The sequence below is a fragment of the Melospiza georgiana genome, chromosome 14, assembly GCF_028018845.1.
Source record: "Melospiza georgiana isolate bMelGeo1 chromosome 14, bMelGeo1.pri, whole genome shotgun sequence".
Taxonomy (NCBI): domain Eukaryota; kingdom Metazoa; phylum Chordata; class Aves; order Passeriformes; family Passerellidae; genus Melospiza; species Melospiza georgiana.
In genome coordinates, this window is record NC_080443.1 from 17,192,412 (window position 1) to 17,206,760 (window position 14,349).

The window sequence follows — 14,349 nt, forward strand, 5'->3', positions numbered from 1 at the left end:
TCCCAGCACCCCCTGAATGTCAATTTATTGTGGGTACTTACTGAATGTGGAGTAGGTAAACAGGTAAAGGTGGGCACTAAAGCAGAGCAAGTAATTTGGGTTTTTTTGTTGAAAGAGGAAGGCTATCCATAAGTGATAAAGCCCAAGACAGTTTGTGTTCCACAGATTAAATAACCCTGGCCTGACTCATTTTTGTCACTGCCCATCATAAACCAGTTCCACTGAAACTACACCCTAAGTTTTTTAAGCAGGAAAGCCCAACTATTCCTCACAAAAGAAACTGCTCCTTTTCTCACTGTCGAGGAAAGTGTACTTTAAAGATATATTAAAAAAAAAGAAAAAGGCAGTTAATCTTTTCCTGGAGCCAGTGCCTGCTACATCATGTCCATTCCTGGGGCTGTCAATCATTATCCAGGCAGCACATTGTTCAGAAGGTGGAGCTGTCAGGCAGGAAGAATGAAAGGTAAGGAAAGGAAGGCTCCCGCTCCTTGCTGATGCCAAGGGTAAGTGAGATTATGTCAAAGCTTTAAACAGAGTCCCCTCTCTCTGCCCCACCCCCTGCTCCTATATAACACACACTGCATTTAGCAACACCTGCTTCCACCCGGGCACGGTGGGGTGAGTGCTGCCTGCTTCCCCCCTGCTGATGGATGCTGCAGCCAGCAGCCCCCTCGGCTGGCTCTGTGCAGGTGCCACCAGGCTTTTTGGGGTCACCATGGCCCGCAGGAGCCCGCTGCACAGAGCCAAGGTGCTGCTCTGCAGCCTCCTGCCTGCCCTGCTGTGCGTGGCCACGCTGGGGGCTGGCCAGGGGCTGGGGGTGTTTGTGGCCGTGTGCCTGCTCTGCTCCGTGTGCCTGGGGGACAGGGACCTGCTGCCCGTGGGGGACAGAGCCGTGCTCATCACAGGTAAGCTGCTGCCAGGGCTCAGGGACCAGCACAGCCTGCCTTTTCTCACAGGAATGGGCAAAACCCTGCCCTTTCTCACAGGAATGGGCAATACCTGCCTTTTCTCACAGGAATGGGCAAACCCCTGCCTTTTCTCACAGGAATGGGCAATACCTGCCTTTTCTCACAAGAATGGGCAAAAACCTGCCTTTTCTCACAGGAATGGGCAATACCTGCCTTTTCTCAAAGGAATGGGCAAAACCTGCCTTTTCTCAAAGAAAAGAGCAAAACCTGCCTTTTCTCAAAGAAAAGAGCAAAACCTGCCTTTTCTCACAAGTGGGCTGCAAAACTTCTTGTCCTCGGGTTAGTGCATGCTTGTGAGGGTTCCTTTTATCCTTTGCTGCTTGTTTTATTTGCTTCGGCAGAGATGGGGTTTTTTTTTCCAGGTAAATAAGTGCTCTGAAATTAAGTAGGAAAGCATCTTAATAGATGCTATTATTTTTTAGTGTCTCATTTAATCTTTACAAGTAGCTTTTTAGACATACTTGTGAAATTAACTGGTGCAAGAAGCATAGGAATACTTATGATGGTTTAATTTTTTAGGAGAGACAGTAATTCCCAGGAGCCCTGAGAACACTACATTCATTCATTGCTTTTGTTTACTTGAATTAATTGTGCTGGTTATGGATGTAGAGTTGTCTTTTGGGGGTGTACATACTGTACACTGTGTCTATCAATGCAGAGGTTTGGTGCCATCTCTTTGAAACCCTCTGTGAAATGCTTTAGGAGGGAGTAATTCACCAGCAGAGAAAGTTCAGAGCTAATTAATTCAGGCTCTATCACCACTCTGATCTGCTCAAACCCCACTTTTATTTTGCAGGGATGGCGTTTTTGTAGTTTTATGGCTTTTCTCCTGCTTCCTCTAAAACTTTAGGTGTTGTTTATTTAGATGTTTCTTATTTGTGTTAATCAAACCTTTAAACTGGAGTGCCTACTGACTGCTTTTTGCACTCTTAATTTGCTGGGTTTTGTTTTATTTTCTGTGTCTTTTCCCCCCTCTGGAATGCTGAATTAGCTTGCTTTGGTTTATATATAGCAATTTCTAGCAGAATTTCATTTTGTTTTATAGGGACACCTGGAAATAATTTAGATTTGCCTAGCAAGCTTTAATACAGGGATTAAATCTAAAAGTTGAGAGAGGACAAGATCAGCAGCAAGGGCTCCCCTTGCAGTTTATCTGCCAGCTGGGTTTCTCCCGGTGTCAGATGAGGATGGATGTTGGTGTGGGCAATAGGGAGCAATCCTTTCCCACCCCTGCAGGCTCAGGGGATGTGCTTGCACTTGGGCATCTCCTTGCTCTTTGTGAGACTGCAAATCTTCAGGAAGAAGCACTCTCTGGGAGCTTATGTGCTCTGTAATCTGAATTAGAGCAATATAAGAGAGCTGGGAACATTTTGGGTATAGTCCAGTCAGGGAATGTGCTTTACTTGTACCTGTGCTGCAACTGTCCTGAAGAAATGCAAGTTGGGACGTCTCTGACAGCTGATTAATTTGAGGAGACTCTTTGTCTTCATTGGAGTCCTGTGCAATCCATCAAACCCTCCAGCAACTGAAACAGAAGTTTTACTCAACCTGTATTTTGGTTCAATTGCTCTGATTTTGGTATTTTTCCCCATACCAGCTACAGGATGTGTGTCCCTGTTCGTTTGCAGCTGCAAGGTGCCTTTAAGTAGATTTTGGTGTCATTTTCTCCAGTTTTGACAAAACCTCAGGCAGGCACTTGGTGGAAAGTGGTGACTTTGATTATTTTTTCATTTTCCCTCTGCCTTTCAGCCCCACAGGGCTGAGGAATGTGGCTGTGTCCTGAGCCAGGTGTTTCTTGAGAGCCTTTGGCCGGAGGCTGGAGCAAGCTCTGCTGCTCTCCCTGGGTCCTGCCATGTGTTGTTCTGCTCCTTTTTGGATTTTCCTTGTACCAGTGCTGCTCTGCATTATTTGTTTAATAAATACTCCAGCAGCTCACTGGAGTGCCAGGATAAGGGAAAAACTGTGCCCAGTGGTCAAAATGCTTTTTCACATGGATGAGTGTGGGCATGTGAGCAAACTCAAAAAATTGCTGCAACTCTGCTGTGGATCCTCTAGCTGGGAGCATGAAAACACTTTAGTGGTGAATGCAACAGCCACCTTCCCTAAAAATCAAATTTTTGCCAAGATCTGAAACAACAGGAGTTGTGAAATTCTGTCCCTGGTTAGTCTGTGTGCTTTGGGATGAATTTCTCCAGTTAATTTGGTATTTCCATTCTTGGGGTGTGATTTGGTGCATGTTCAGCATGAGTTAATTGTAAATTCTCAGTAAAGGGTCAGTCACAGTCAGTGTGACTGCTTTCCTCAAAATAAGGCTTTTCATAACCCACAAATTCTTTTTGGCATAGAAGCAGGAGTGGGATTAGGAGGGAATTATCTTTTTTTTTTTTTTCCCCTATGGAGACTCTTTGAATTCTAGGAGTTGGAAGAGTAAAGCTTCTCTGGACTTCAATAACCGGTCTGAAACTCAAATCATATTTGTTTTGGAATAAAAAAACAGGGACAAACCCAGCATCAGGCAATGATCAAAACAACTTTTATTGCTTTCTTGGAATTGCTGTGCCCATCCCAAGTTTGAGTTTCCTTTTATTCTGCCCATTTTCAAGTTAAAGCTTCATCGTAAAACTGAGGTAATATGTAGCTGTGGCTGTGTACTTTCTGGGAATGGTGAAAGAGAAAGGATTTGATCTAAAAGTGTGGTTTTACACTAAAAGAAAAAGAAGGAAAGTCACCCCACCCCCAAACTTAAAAATCTGTTGTGTCTGGGATATTTGCAGGCTTCTTCATGTCTCTCTAGGGAATTCAAAGAATGCAGGTTTATTCAGTCAGGTCGGGACTGGAGAAGCTTCATGTGATATTTGTAGTGTTCTGGTGCATCTTCAGCAAATTGCAGACTTCTAAAATGCCAAAAAGCTGATTTTTTTTTCTTCCTAGGAATTAAATAGAGCATGAGTAATTATTTTCTACTTTTTCAAGATGCACTGATTGATCCAGACATTTAGTACATGTTTTCTTCAAGCCACCTGGAATAAATATTTTTCACCAGTCAGGACTAAAGCCCCAGTTACAAGACAGAACCCAGAAAAGGGATCTAACATGCTTATGATGAGTCTCTTTGGCAGTCCAATTCTATTGACCACATATTTTGAATGTAGGAGCAGACCTGTGAATAACTCTGATATTTTTCTTGGTGTGCCAAAATTAAAGACTAACCCTCCGAAGTTTGTAGTAGGGTTAAGTAAGGAGTATTGCAGCTCTTCCACAAACAAGAAAATAGTAAAATATCTGGCAGGAGTTGCAGTCCTTTGTCTCACATTCAGATTTCCAGGGTTTGGGAACTGAACATTGTTTAGTGAATTGTTATTGCAGGAGATGCTGGATCCCAGTGCACAGCAGCATCCAGGAACTTTCTCTGCTGTAGTTACAGTGGAGGATCTGGTGCAGTGTTGTGGAACAGGCTGATGCTTTACAGTGTAAAAGCTGTATTAATTTATTAAACTCCTAATTTTCCTCCTAATCTTGTCCTCTGCAAAGCTCCTGAAGCAAAGTCCCTTTGAACTCCTGCCCTGTCACTACCTGTGTCACTTCACTGGAGGCTTGGTGGGGACATGGGTGATGTGTTTCTTTCCTTATGGAGTAAGTTTCACTGCAGGTGGGAAGAATGAAAAATAGAATTTAAAAACGGAGAGAAAACACTTAAAATTAACTTATAATATTTGAAGGTGTTGGTTGATGAGGAGCTGAATGTGACCCAGCACCGTGTCAGCCCAGACATCCAACTGTGTCCTGGGCTCCTTCCAAAAACCCGGGGGCAGCAGGGGAGGGGGGATTCTGACATGGACCTGCTGAAATGAGTCCAGAGAAGCTACAAAATGATCAGAGGACTTGGAACACCTGTCCTATGAATACAGATATAGGGAGCTGGGATGGTTCTGGGGAGACCTTGGGGGCCCTTCCAGTGCCTAAAGGGGCTCCAAGAGAGCTGGTGATGAGGGCATGAAGTGACAGGACAAGGACCTCAAACTAAAAGAAAGCAGGTCTGGATCAGACATGCTTTTAGGAAGAAATTTTAGGAAGAAATTTTTCCCTGTGAGGGTGGTGGGGCCCTGGCACAGGGTGCCCAGAGAAGCTGTGGCTGCCCCTGATCCCTGGCAGTGCCCAAGGCCAGGTTGGAGCCACCTGGGATAGTGGAAATTGTCCCTGCCCATGGCAGGGGGCTGGAATGAGATGATCTTTGAGATCCTTTCCAACCCCCTGCATTCTTTCTTTTATTCTGTAGCAGTAGCAAAATACTCTGTCACAGGGAGAGACTTGTGAATCAAATTATTTGTTAAATATCCTTCACTGGTACTTGATGGGAAGAACTACACAATTGTGATCCCAAAGATCACAATTGTTTGCTCTTATAGTGCTTCCTGCAGCTGCTTGGTCATTCCTTTATATGGACAAAGTTTGGGAATAAGTTTGGAAGAGGATAGAGAGGATGAGAGAAATTCTGATGCAAATTTGTGTGAGTTCAATAGCTGACTTAGCACACAAACGTCATTTGGAAGCTTTCTTCTGTTCTGAAAGCATTGGAATGCTTTGCAGGTAAAGCTACAGTTGCTCAGTTTTGGCTTGGTTGCAGTCTGTAATAAAAAGTGCTTATCTGAGGGATCTTGTGTGGTAGAGGTGTGGATGAAATAATGCTACTTTTTGGAAGGTAGAAATAGAATCCAAGAATTTGAATGTGATAGCCCTGTAATTGCTTTGCCCATTGGAGATTTCAAATTAAATCATTACTGTGGTGGGTTTTTTTTTGCTGTTTGTTTTTTTCTCTTTTACACTTTTTTTTTTCAGAGTTCATCCTGAATATTTGTATAAAACCAAAGTAGGGCTTTATTTCTTCTCTATGTATAAAGTCAGAGAATCTGTCAGTGGCAGAGAGTGAGCTGAGTCCACCAGCTCTGAGTCAGGAGAACATGGTCTGTCAATCTTTGAGGAACATTTAAAGGTCCAGCTCCTCAAACTTCAGATCTGAACCTTTCTTTCTACTGACATATGTACTTCAGGGACTTTGTCTCCATATTTCTGTTCATATTTGCATGGCTTTCCAATGTGTGTATTTATTTCACTTATTTATTTTTTAAATGATGGTGTAGGACAGACCTACTTTATAAGGTTTTTTTTGATGTTTTCAGGAAGTGACACTGGGATTGGACATGCCCTGGCTAAGCACCTGGACAGCCTGGGGTTCGTTGTGTTTGCTGGGGTTTTGGACAAGGATGGCGCCGGGGCTGCGGAGCTGCGGCGCTCCTGCTCCCACAGACTCTGTGTGCTGCAGCTGGACATCACCAACACCAGCCAGGTCAGGGAGGCCTACCTGACAGTCTCACAGAAGGTGCAGAATGCAGGTACAGCTTTTTCTCCTCCCTTTACAATGGTGTAACAGCGTAACAGGTGCATCTCTTTGCTGTTGGCTGCACCGCTGCTTAGGTGTGTAGGACATTTCCAGGGTGAAGTCTGGGGCAGTCAGGGCATTTCCATCCATGACTTCTGTTTTCTGGGATATGGGAAGATGGTAGTGACAGGTCAAGGAGTGGGGAATGTGGCTCTGCAGATGATCTCTGTTTTGGCCTGGAGTCACCATCCAGCTCGCTGGTGTAATCCTTGTGGATCTTTTTCCTGGTGTGTTGCAGCCTTGTGCTTTCTCCTCTTCCCAGGGCTCTGGGGTGTCGTGAACAATGCAGGAATCCTGGGCTTCCCTGCTGATGGGGAGCTGCTCCCCATGAGCACCTACAGGCACTGCATGGAAGTGAACTTCTTTGGGGCTGTGGAGGTGTCCAAGACCTTCTTGCCATTGCTGAGGAAATCACAGGGGAGGCTGGTGAACATGTCCAGCATGGCAGGTGAGTGGGCTAAAGCACCAAATAAAGTCCTGGAGCAAATGCCAAGGAAAGTGTCCATCAGTCTGGGCTGTCGGTACACCCAGGGAATAAATGTTAAGATAATAAATCCAGGTTTTTCTTTAGTTTGGGACACTACTCCCAGAAAACACCCTTTAAAGAAGAGTTTAATGTGGCTAAAATATGCTGTGACAAAAAAAAAAAAAAAAAAAGCAGTAAAATTCAGATCTTGTGTTCTAGATGGCATGAGAGATAACCTTGTGAGCTAACATAAAGATGGGTGGTACATCACAGGTATTTCTATAACATGTTCAGGCAGAAGTCTGTGATCACATCAGTTTGGGATATCTGCTGATAACTTGGGAGCTGTGTGTCTATATTTCTCTAAAAATATTTTGGATGTCTTAGAAATACTTATGCCTAACTTATTAGCAAAGTGGTATTTTGCCAAGAAAAAAAATTAAAAATGTTTTGGATTTTAACCTATGCTTTTCATTTCTTTCCCTATAAATATATATATATATATGTCTTTATAACAGGACCTTCTATTCCAGGAGAACAGCTGAGATGCTAAGATGTAGGAACTAATGTAATACAGTAATGCAGTATCTGGTAGCCAACAGCTGAGGAGCAAGAATGCTCCTTTGGAAATGAGACCTTTGAAAAGGAGGTCATGCTGCTGGAAAGTATTTTGGAGTAAGAGCTCTTAGGGGTTTGCTGGGTCATGTGCTCCCCACATTTTCCTTTGCCCTTCTGCATAGCTGGAGTCCCCCTGCATGGTGCTGCATTGCTGGGGTGACTTGTGTAGGTGTTACCTGTGCTCCCCTTGTGCTGAGGATGTGGCTGCAGTCTGGCTCTGGAGCTGTTTTATCTTTATAATCCCAGATATGCTCTGTATCTGCATGTCTGTGCTCATGGTTTATTGCTGACACTCTGAGAAATCAGGACTGAATTGCCAGAACCTTTCTGCTGCTGCTCTGAGGCCAGAGTTTCCTCTGTGCACCCAAGTGAAGCTCTCACTGTGGGTGTTTTGGGGCAGATATCTCAATTCCTGGTGAGAATCCCTGAACTGCCTTGAAGGAATAAATGCATTTATCCCTGTGCTGAGCAGTTTGGCCTTACAGGAGCTGATAATGCCCCTGTTTAAACTCAGCTGTCTGCAGAGATGTTGCTGCACACAGCCTGGTTTGGGTGAAGAGTTTCCCCTTAGCTCAGGGTCTGGGGGTCCTTTGGTGAAACATTAGTGGAGAAGTTAGTGAGGTCTCATTGTGCTGAATCTGTTCCTGTCTGTGTAGGGCTCATTTAACTGGGCTCAGGTTAGCCTGACCTCAGAGGGAAAAGTCTGTGTTTCAATTGGCTCAAACCAATCCAGCTTGTTCAGATGCATACAGAAGAATAATTAACATCTAATTGGCCTGACTTCTTCAAGGGAATGGCTCTGTGTAAACAGCTCCTGTCACACCTTGGTCATCCCAGTACCCAGTAGCACCAGTGGCTTACCTGAAAATCCCCTGGATCTGAGCTATTTTCCTTTAAATACTCAGGCACATTGAGATGAGTGTGTAGCATGTGAAACAGAGGCAGGATGTGCCCAACTGCCCATGCAGGCAGGAGAAGGAGGGATGTGCCTCAAGGAAAGGATTCTCCATTCTGTTCCTTCCTCCCAGCACAACTTGTGGTGGCTGTGGTGATCTTAAACCTGTGTGGTGCAAACACCAGCCTTGTGGGGGAAGTGGGAGGGCTGAAGAAGAAGCTCAAATCAAAGTATGTTTGTATTTTTCTAGCACTGAAAAAGTGACAACCTGCCAGTTTTTGGGACAGAGGAAATCTCTGCATTTGGAAGATACTGTTTTCTGGAAGCTTGCTTTTGTAAATGTACTGGGTGTTCTCTTAGCTTTCCCATCTGAACAAATGTTTCTGGGATTGAAAAAGATGGGCTATAACTATAGGCAGGGGATCTGCTTCCATACTGGGAACTCTCAGGGAGTCTAGTCACTCATGGGATGTGATTCCAGCTTTGTGTTTTCCCCACTCTTGCATTTTTATTTCTCTGGCCTTTCTGGAAAGAACAGAAAAGAAAGTTTGCTTGATAACACTAGAATTGAGATGACTTACCTGGTTCTAACTGTGGTTTATTGTAGGGGCTTGAAATTTGTGTTACAGTGACAAGAACAGGAGTCTAAAACTACTGCTTCACTATTTATATGAACTAAGTCATTGTGTTTCTCAAATCAACAGTCATAACTTTCAGCAGTCTTTACCCTTAAATACAGTCCAGTTTATTTTCCCTGCCCTACAAGGTGTCTTACTAGGTGTTACTGAGCATAACTGCTGTAAGCAACTGTTCATTTACAACTTTCACTCTTTTTTAACCTCTAGCAAGAAGTGATTCCCTCACTGCCTTGTCTTTAACCACAGGGAGAGAAGCATAACTTTGGTTGTGCTATAATCTGCCTTCTAAATCATGGAAATAAAGGCTGGGAAGAGCCACTGTTGAGGTTTATCAGTTTCTATTGCTCCTGCAGGAGGCATTCCACTACCGAGGTACGCAGCGTACGGGGCATCCAAAGCAGCTCTGTCCATGTTTTCTGGAGTAATGAGGCAAGAGCTTTCCAAATGGGGCATTAAAGTCATGGCAATTCATCCATCAGGCTTCAGAACAGGTTGGTGCTTGGCATTTCGGGTTGTTCTTTCTGCCTCTCCTCTTTCCCCGTAGCTCAGCAGCCTCAAACAGAGCCCTGAGTGATTCTCAGGGGTTGAATGTTTTCCCCCATTCTTTACGTGGGTTATGGAAATAAGCTCAATTTTTTTTTTGTGAGAGATGTTCCCAGCTCTGCACACTGCCTGCCTCCCCTCTCCTGGCAGAGCTGTCTTTGCTTTGAGGCAGGGCAGCATTCAGGCACTTGGCCCTTTGCCCCAGCTTTGCTGGAGTGGAACCTCTGAGGTGTCCACTGTCCCAGCTTTGATGGAGCTGATGAATGGAGCAGCACTGTGTGCCCAGTTTGGGTGTTATGGCTCCCTTGTCCTGCTTGGGAGCTTCAGGTCCCCCATCTCTCCTCCCTTCCTCAATATCAGAGCTCTCTCTATTGGGCTGCTCTGGCATGGCACTATCTGCAGCTATACCTGTCACCCTGCTTGCCTGCTGTCAATATCCTCTGGCCTTTCCCCTCCACTCCTTCCCCGTGTGCTCCTGCTGCTTTCTGTTCCAAATTCTCCTCCTCCTTCAACTGAGCCTGTCCAGGTTCCAGACTCATCTCCTGCTGCACATGCCTGCCCAGAGCATTTTTTATGTCAGTGTAAATCAAGTTGCTCTTTTCCATAAAATGCTACTTCCCTGGATGCTCCCCCTTCTAGGAAGGGGCTCTGGGCTCTGACAGCTTTGTGTGGTCAGTGGAACCTGCCTGACGCTTCACCTTCAGGGCCCTGCTTAGCTGTTCTCAGGTTTATGGGTAAAATTTAGTCCTGGGATTTGAGATTTAAATATTTTAAAAAAAGATTTTTCTTTATTTGCAATGCTTAATTTTTGGTAGTTAGGCAATAATTCCATTGAAGAAGCCCCTGCTTTCATTCCTTCATTGTGCAGATGGGGTGGACAAATAGATTAAATTTCAGTTCTAAATCTGTCCTGAGAGAATGCTAATCCTTCAGGAAACTGGTTATTGAAATACTAATGTCTCCTGTGAAAGGGCAGCTTAGCAGTTGGCCAACCCAAGTGAATCCTGCTCATCTTAGTTTGCCTGTCCTCAGTTGTTTATTATAAATACTGATTGGAAACCTCCACAAAATGAATCAGGACAGAATGGCAAAATGGGGAGGAGAGGGAAAGAAAAAAATGCTGATTTGGCTGTGAGAGAGGATTTTTAGGCAGAGCAGGGAGCCAGATGGGGCATGAACTTTGTGCTTTTTGTGTGGCACAAAGCACTCGTGCTTTTCCTCCTCTTCCAGCTGAAAGCACTGGCTGCTGACCAGCTGTGGTGTTTGTTCTTCACTGCCCCATCTTGGCATCTTCAGTGTCATGCTTTTTATAAGCTACAAGAACGTAAAATTTGGTGGGTGGATGGTTGATGATTTATGATTATGGTTTGTATTTTTGTTTGGTTTTTTTGGGGGAGGGAAAGTTATGGGGTTAATTCTGTGGTTTTTTGGGGGTGGTTATGGAGTGATGATGACAGTTGGCTATTGTTTTTGATATTAGGAAATATAGAGGAAGGTTAATTGAAAGTTTAAATCAACTCTGCCTATTAATTACAGATCCATTTCTTTAAATCCAGCCCCAAACCCACTTGCTGTGCTGTGATGTTGCTCCTGCAGGTATCGAAGGAACAGCAGAGCAGTGGGACAGGCAGGAGAAGGAGCTGATGGAGAACCTCCCTGCAGACACCAGACAGGCCTATGGCGAGGAATATCTCCTGGGGCTGAGGGATTACCTGCTCCACCTGCCCTCCCACTGTGCCCCCGACCTGTCCCCTGTGCTGGGCTCTGTCCTGCATGCTCTGCTGGCCAGGAGACCCCAGGGCCTCTACACCCCTGGCAAGGGAGCCTACGCCCCCCTCTGCATCTTCTGCTGCTTCCCCCTCTGGTTCTACGACTTCTTCATCAGCAAGGTGCTGAGTGCTGGCTCTGTCCCAAGGCAGCTGAGGACATCAGGAGACGAAGGCAAGAACCTCTGAGGTGCCCACTGGTGTTTGTCTCACCGATGAGGGAGCTGGGAAGAGCTCTGGACAGACACTGCTGCTTATTGTGCTTTGTTAATTGCATTAACATTAAATCTTTGTGTTAAGAGTCATGTTTGGGAAAAGCAGTGGGTAAGCATAAATAGAAAGCTATTCCCAGATGGGGCATTTTTTGAGGAATTTCAGTATTTTCTTGTTGTCTTTGTGTCCTGCTTTCTGTGTAAGGTACCTCATGAAATTATATAATTCCTGTCTGCTTCTAAGGGCATCACCAACATGCAGAGATGCAGAATATGTTTTGTTAAAGCAAAACCAAAACCTCTAGAGAGTCACCAGCCTTAATTCTTATAAAAAGTTAAATATATTCCTGTTGTTGAAGAGACTTAGAACTGTATAATGCAAGTCTTTTTCTCTACAGCTTCAGCCTAATGTGTTTGGGGTCTGGTGTTTTCATTCTGTTGCTGTTGAACCTGAGAAATGATTGTCCTTTCCCCCCAAATTTTGTAATGCATACATTCAGTTTCAAGGCATAGTTTTAAAGTTTGTAATGTGTTCTCTTTGCTAGAATAAGCAACATAAATTGGTTGGGGGGGAATGGATGCAGACAGATCAAGATCTTTATGAAGAGAGAAACAATTTCCTTCCTACACTACTAAAAATAGTCATGGTGGGTGTATCAGCTGCTATTTTGATCTGTCTGGTCATTCTGTGCATTGCCTGTATATGCCTGTGCTTATCTAATTGTGAGTAAACTCTGATGTCACTTCTGCTTTTTGTATAATTCCTGACTTAGGTCTGGGTTTACAAAGAATTCATGGTCTTGCCCACTTCTGAAACTTTCTTGTGTCTCCCTCTGCTTTGGGGGAGTTTGTGCTCCCTTGTCTAAGATCAGTCAATCTTCATGTGGCTTTGCTGGAGTCCAGTGCCCAACTTCTGATAGATTGGGGTCCTTCCCCTTCCTTAATTTAATTCCAGGAGCACCAGGTGCCCTCCTCCACTCACCCATGGCAACTGGTTGGGCAACTCACCTGTATTTTTCCTGCCTTATTCCCTTTTTGCATTGTCTGTCACATCCTTGGGCTTTGAAAGGCTGTGATATTTGAAAGAAATCCTCATCCCCCTGACTCCCATGGTTTGGCCATGTGTCCTGCCTTTGACAAGATGCATTTCTTTTCCAGTGATGAAAAACTGAAAGTGATCACACTCTGAGCTTTAAATGTAGCCACGCTTTTTTCCTTTCCTTCATGAGCAATTTCTGTCATAACCCTATTTGTGTGATGTGCTCTTGCACCCAACTGGACAAAATCCCTGTTAATTTGCAATTATGACATTTATTCCATCACTCTCCTGTGTCTGTCACATCAGTGCCAGCTCCTGTAGATGCACAGAGGATGCTCAGAGGGCTGGGGCCATCATTTGAATCTGTGAGGGATTTCCCAGTGGGGGAACCCTCCTGTTCCTGACTCTGTCACAATAGCTGCTTTTGCTACTGAGGTTTGTCACCTGGTTTGTATCAGTGTCCTGGTTGCAGAGTTTTGCTTTCCTTGGAGGAAGTGTACTCAATGTTTTGAACTCAGGAACTCTGAGACTATTTCTCTCTCTCTCTCTCTCTCTCTGTCTCTCCCAATTTCACCCTTTATCTATTTCCCTCATTTTTTTACGTGTCAACAAAACTGTGTAATAAAACAATATAATGTTTAGTAACCAGATGGTTTTGCCTCTTTGTCCCATCTCACCTTTTGTGTTTTTGGGGCTCAGTGCTCCATCCCTGCCTTGTTCCTTCATCAGGAGAGCGCTGAGGGGGAAGGGTGGGGAGCTGTTCCAAGGAAGGGGACAAATGGCAGCGGATCCCAGATTTGGGCAGGCTGTGATCCCAGCTGGCCCAAAGGCAGCTGTGAGCAGAGGGAGAGGTGAGTGAGGAGCTGGGGCTGTGCTGGTGCCAGCCTGGGAGGTTTGGCTGCCCCGGGCTGAGGGAGCTGCTGCCAGGGAGCCATCTCCATCTCCATCTCCATCGTGGATGCAGGTGGCTGCTTTTCCCTTCACACCCAATTTGGGTGTAAATTCTGAGGGCTGGAATTTTGCCCTTGGGCACACTAAAGAACTGAAATTTGTCTTAGCAGTCACTCAGCTCCTTTGCCTAGCAATCTCCATAACAATCTTTAATTGTTGCTTTGTTATTTGGCTCTGGTTATAAAATGTAATTTTTTTTTCTCCCATTGGCTTTCCTAATAGGAATATTATCTTGCACGTTGCAGACATATTAAATTAGCCATTTGCTTGGAAGTTTTGACTTCATTTTAATTTTTTAAACTTTTATTTCCCAGGAAATTTCTGTTCTAAATAGTCATTTTATGTTTCTTCACCTAACTACAAAGATATTTTAGCAGGTCTCTAATAATTGCAATATCAAAGATTGCTATTGTTTTGTTCCTACAGGGATCTTGCTTTGTGTTTTAAAGATAATTCTGTTGTAACACATTATTGAATTATGTGTCATTTAATGGGCTGTAGTATTAGAAGTAAATTTCTTTTGCTAATGGCTTGCATTGAAAATAATCCCAACTGTGAGAGTGGCAGAACTGCAGAATAAATTGTGGGTGTTTGTGGCCAGCAAGCCCAGGTGGGTGTTGGTGCTGGCACCGGTTCATGGTGTCAAGGACAAATGTCTGGGTGTGAGGGTGCTTTGCTTGCCATAAAGGCTGATCTGATACTAAATATTTGGGAAATGGGAAGAGAGGATGTTGAGTTCTAGCAGTGGAAACTGTTATATTAAAAACCCCAAACAAATTCTTGTGATTTAGGTCTATTCAAATATAAGATTTTTTG

The 14,349-nt window shown here is 44.4% G+C and overlaps 1 protein-coding gene across 1 annotated transcript; it reads left to right on the top strand.

The window, feature by feature from the left end:
* Window positions 1-646: 646 nt before the first annotated feature.
* On the top strand, window positions 647-11,520 carry HSD17B2 (hydroxysteroid 17-beta dehydrogenase 2). The gene is made up of 5 exons (XM_058034315.1): window positions 647-905; window positions 6,146-6,358; window positions 6,668-6,853; window positions 9,376-9,513; window positions 11,162-11,520. The coding sequence occupies exons 1-5, from the start codon at window positions 647-649 to the stop codon at window positions 11,518-11,520; spliced, it is 1,155 nt and encodes a 384-aa protein (XP_057890298.1).
* The last annotated feature ends 2,829 nt before the right edge of the window (window positions 11,521-14,349 follow it).

Bases quoted from the DNA above. Each gene is read 5' to 3' on its own strand.
- HSD17B2 (XM_058034315.1), top strand. From the start codon at position 647: ATGGATGCTGCAGCCAGCAGCCCCCTCGGCTGGCTCTGTGCAGGTGCC. The intron at 6,359-6,667 runs GTACAGCTTTTT...TCCTCTTCCCAG, and splicing joins ACAGAAGGTGCAGAATGCAG to GGCTCTGGGGTGTCGTGAAC. The intron at 6,854-9,375 runs GTGAGTGGGCTA...TTGCTCCTGCAG, and splicing joins GAACATGTCCAGCATGGCAG to GAGGCATTCCACTACCGAGG.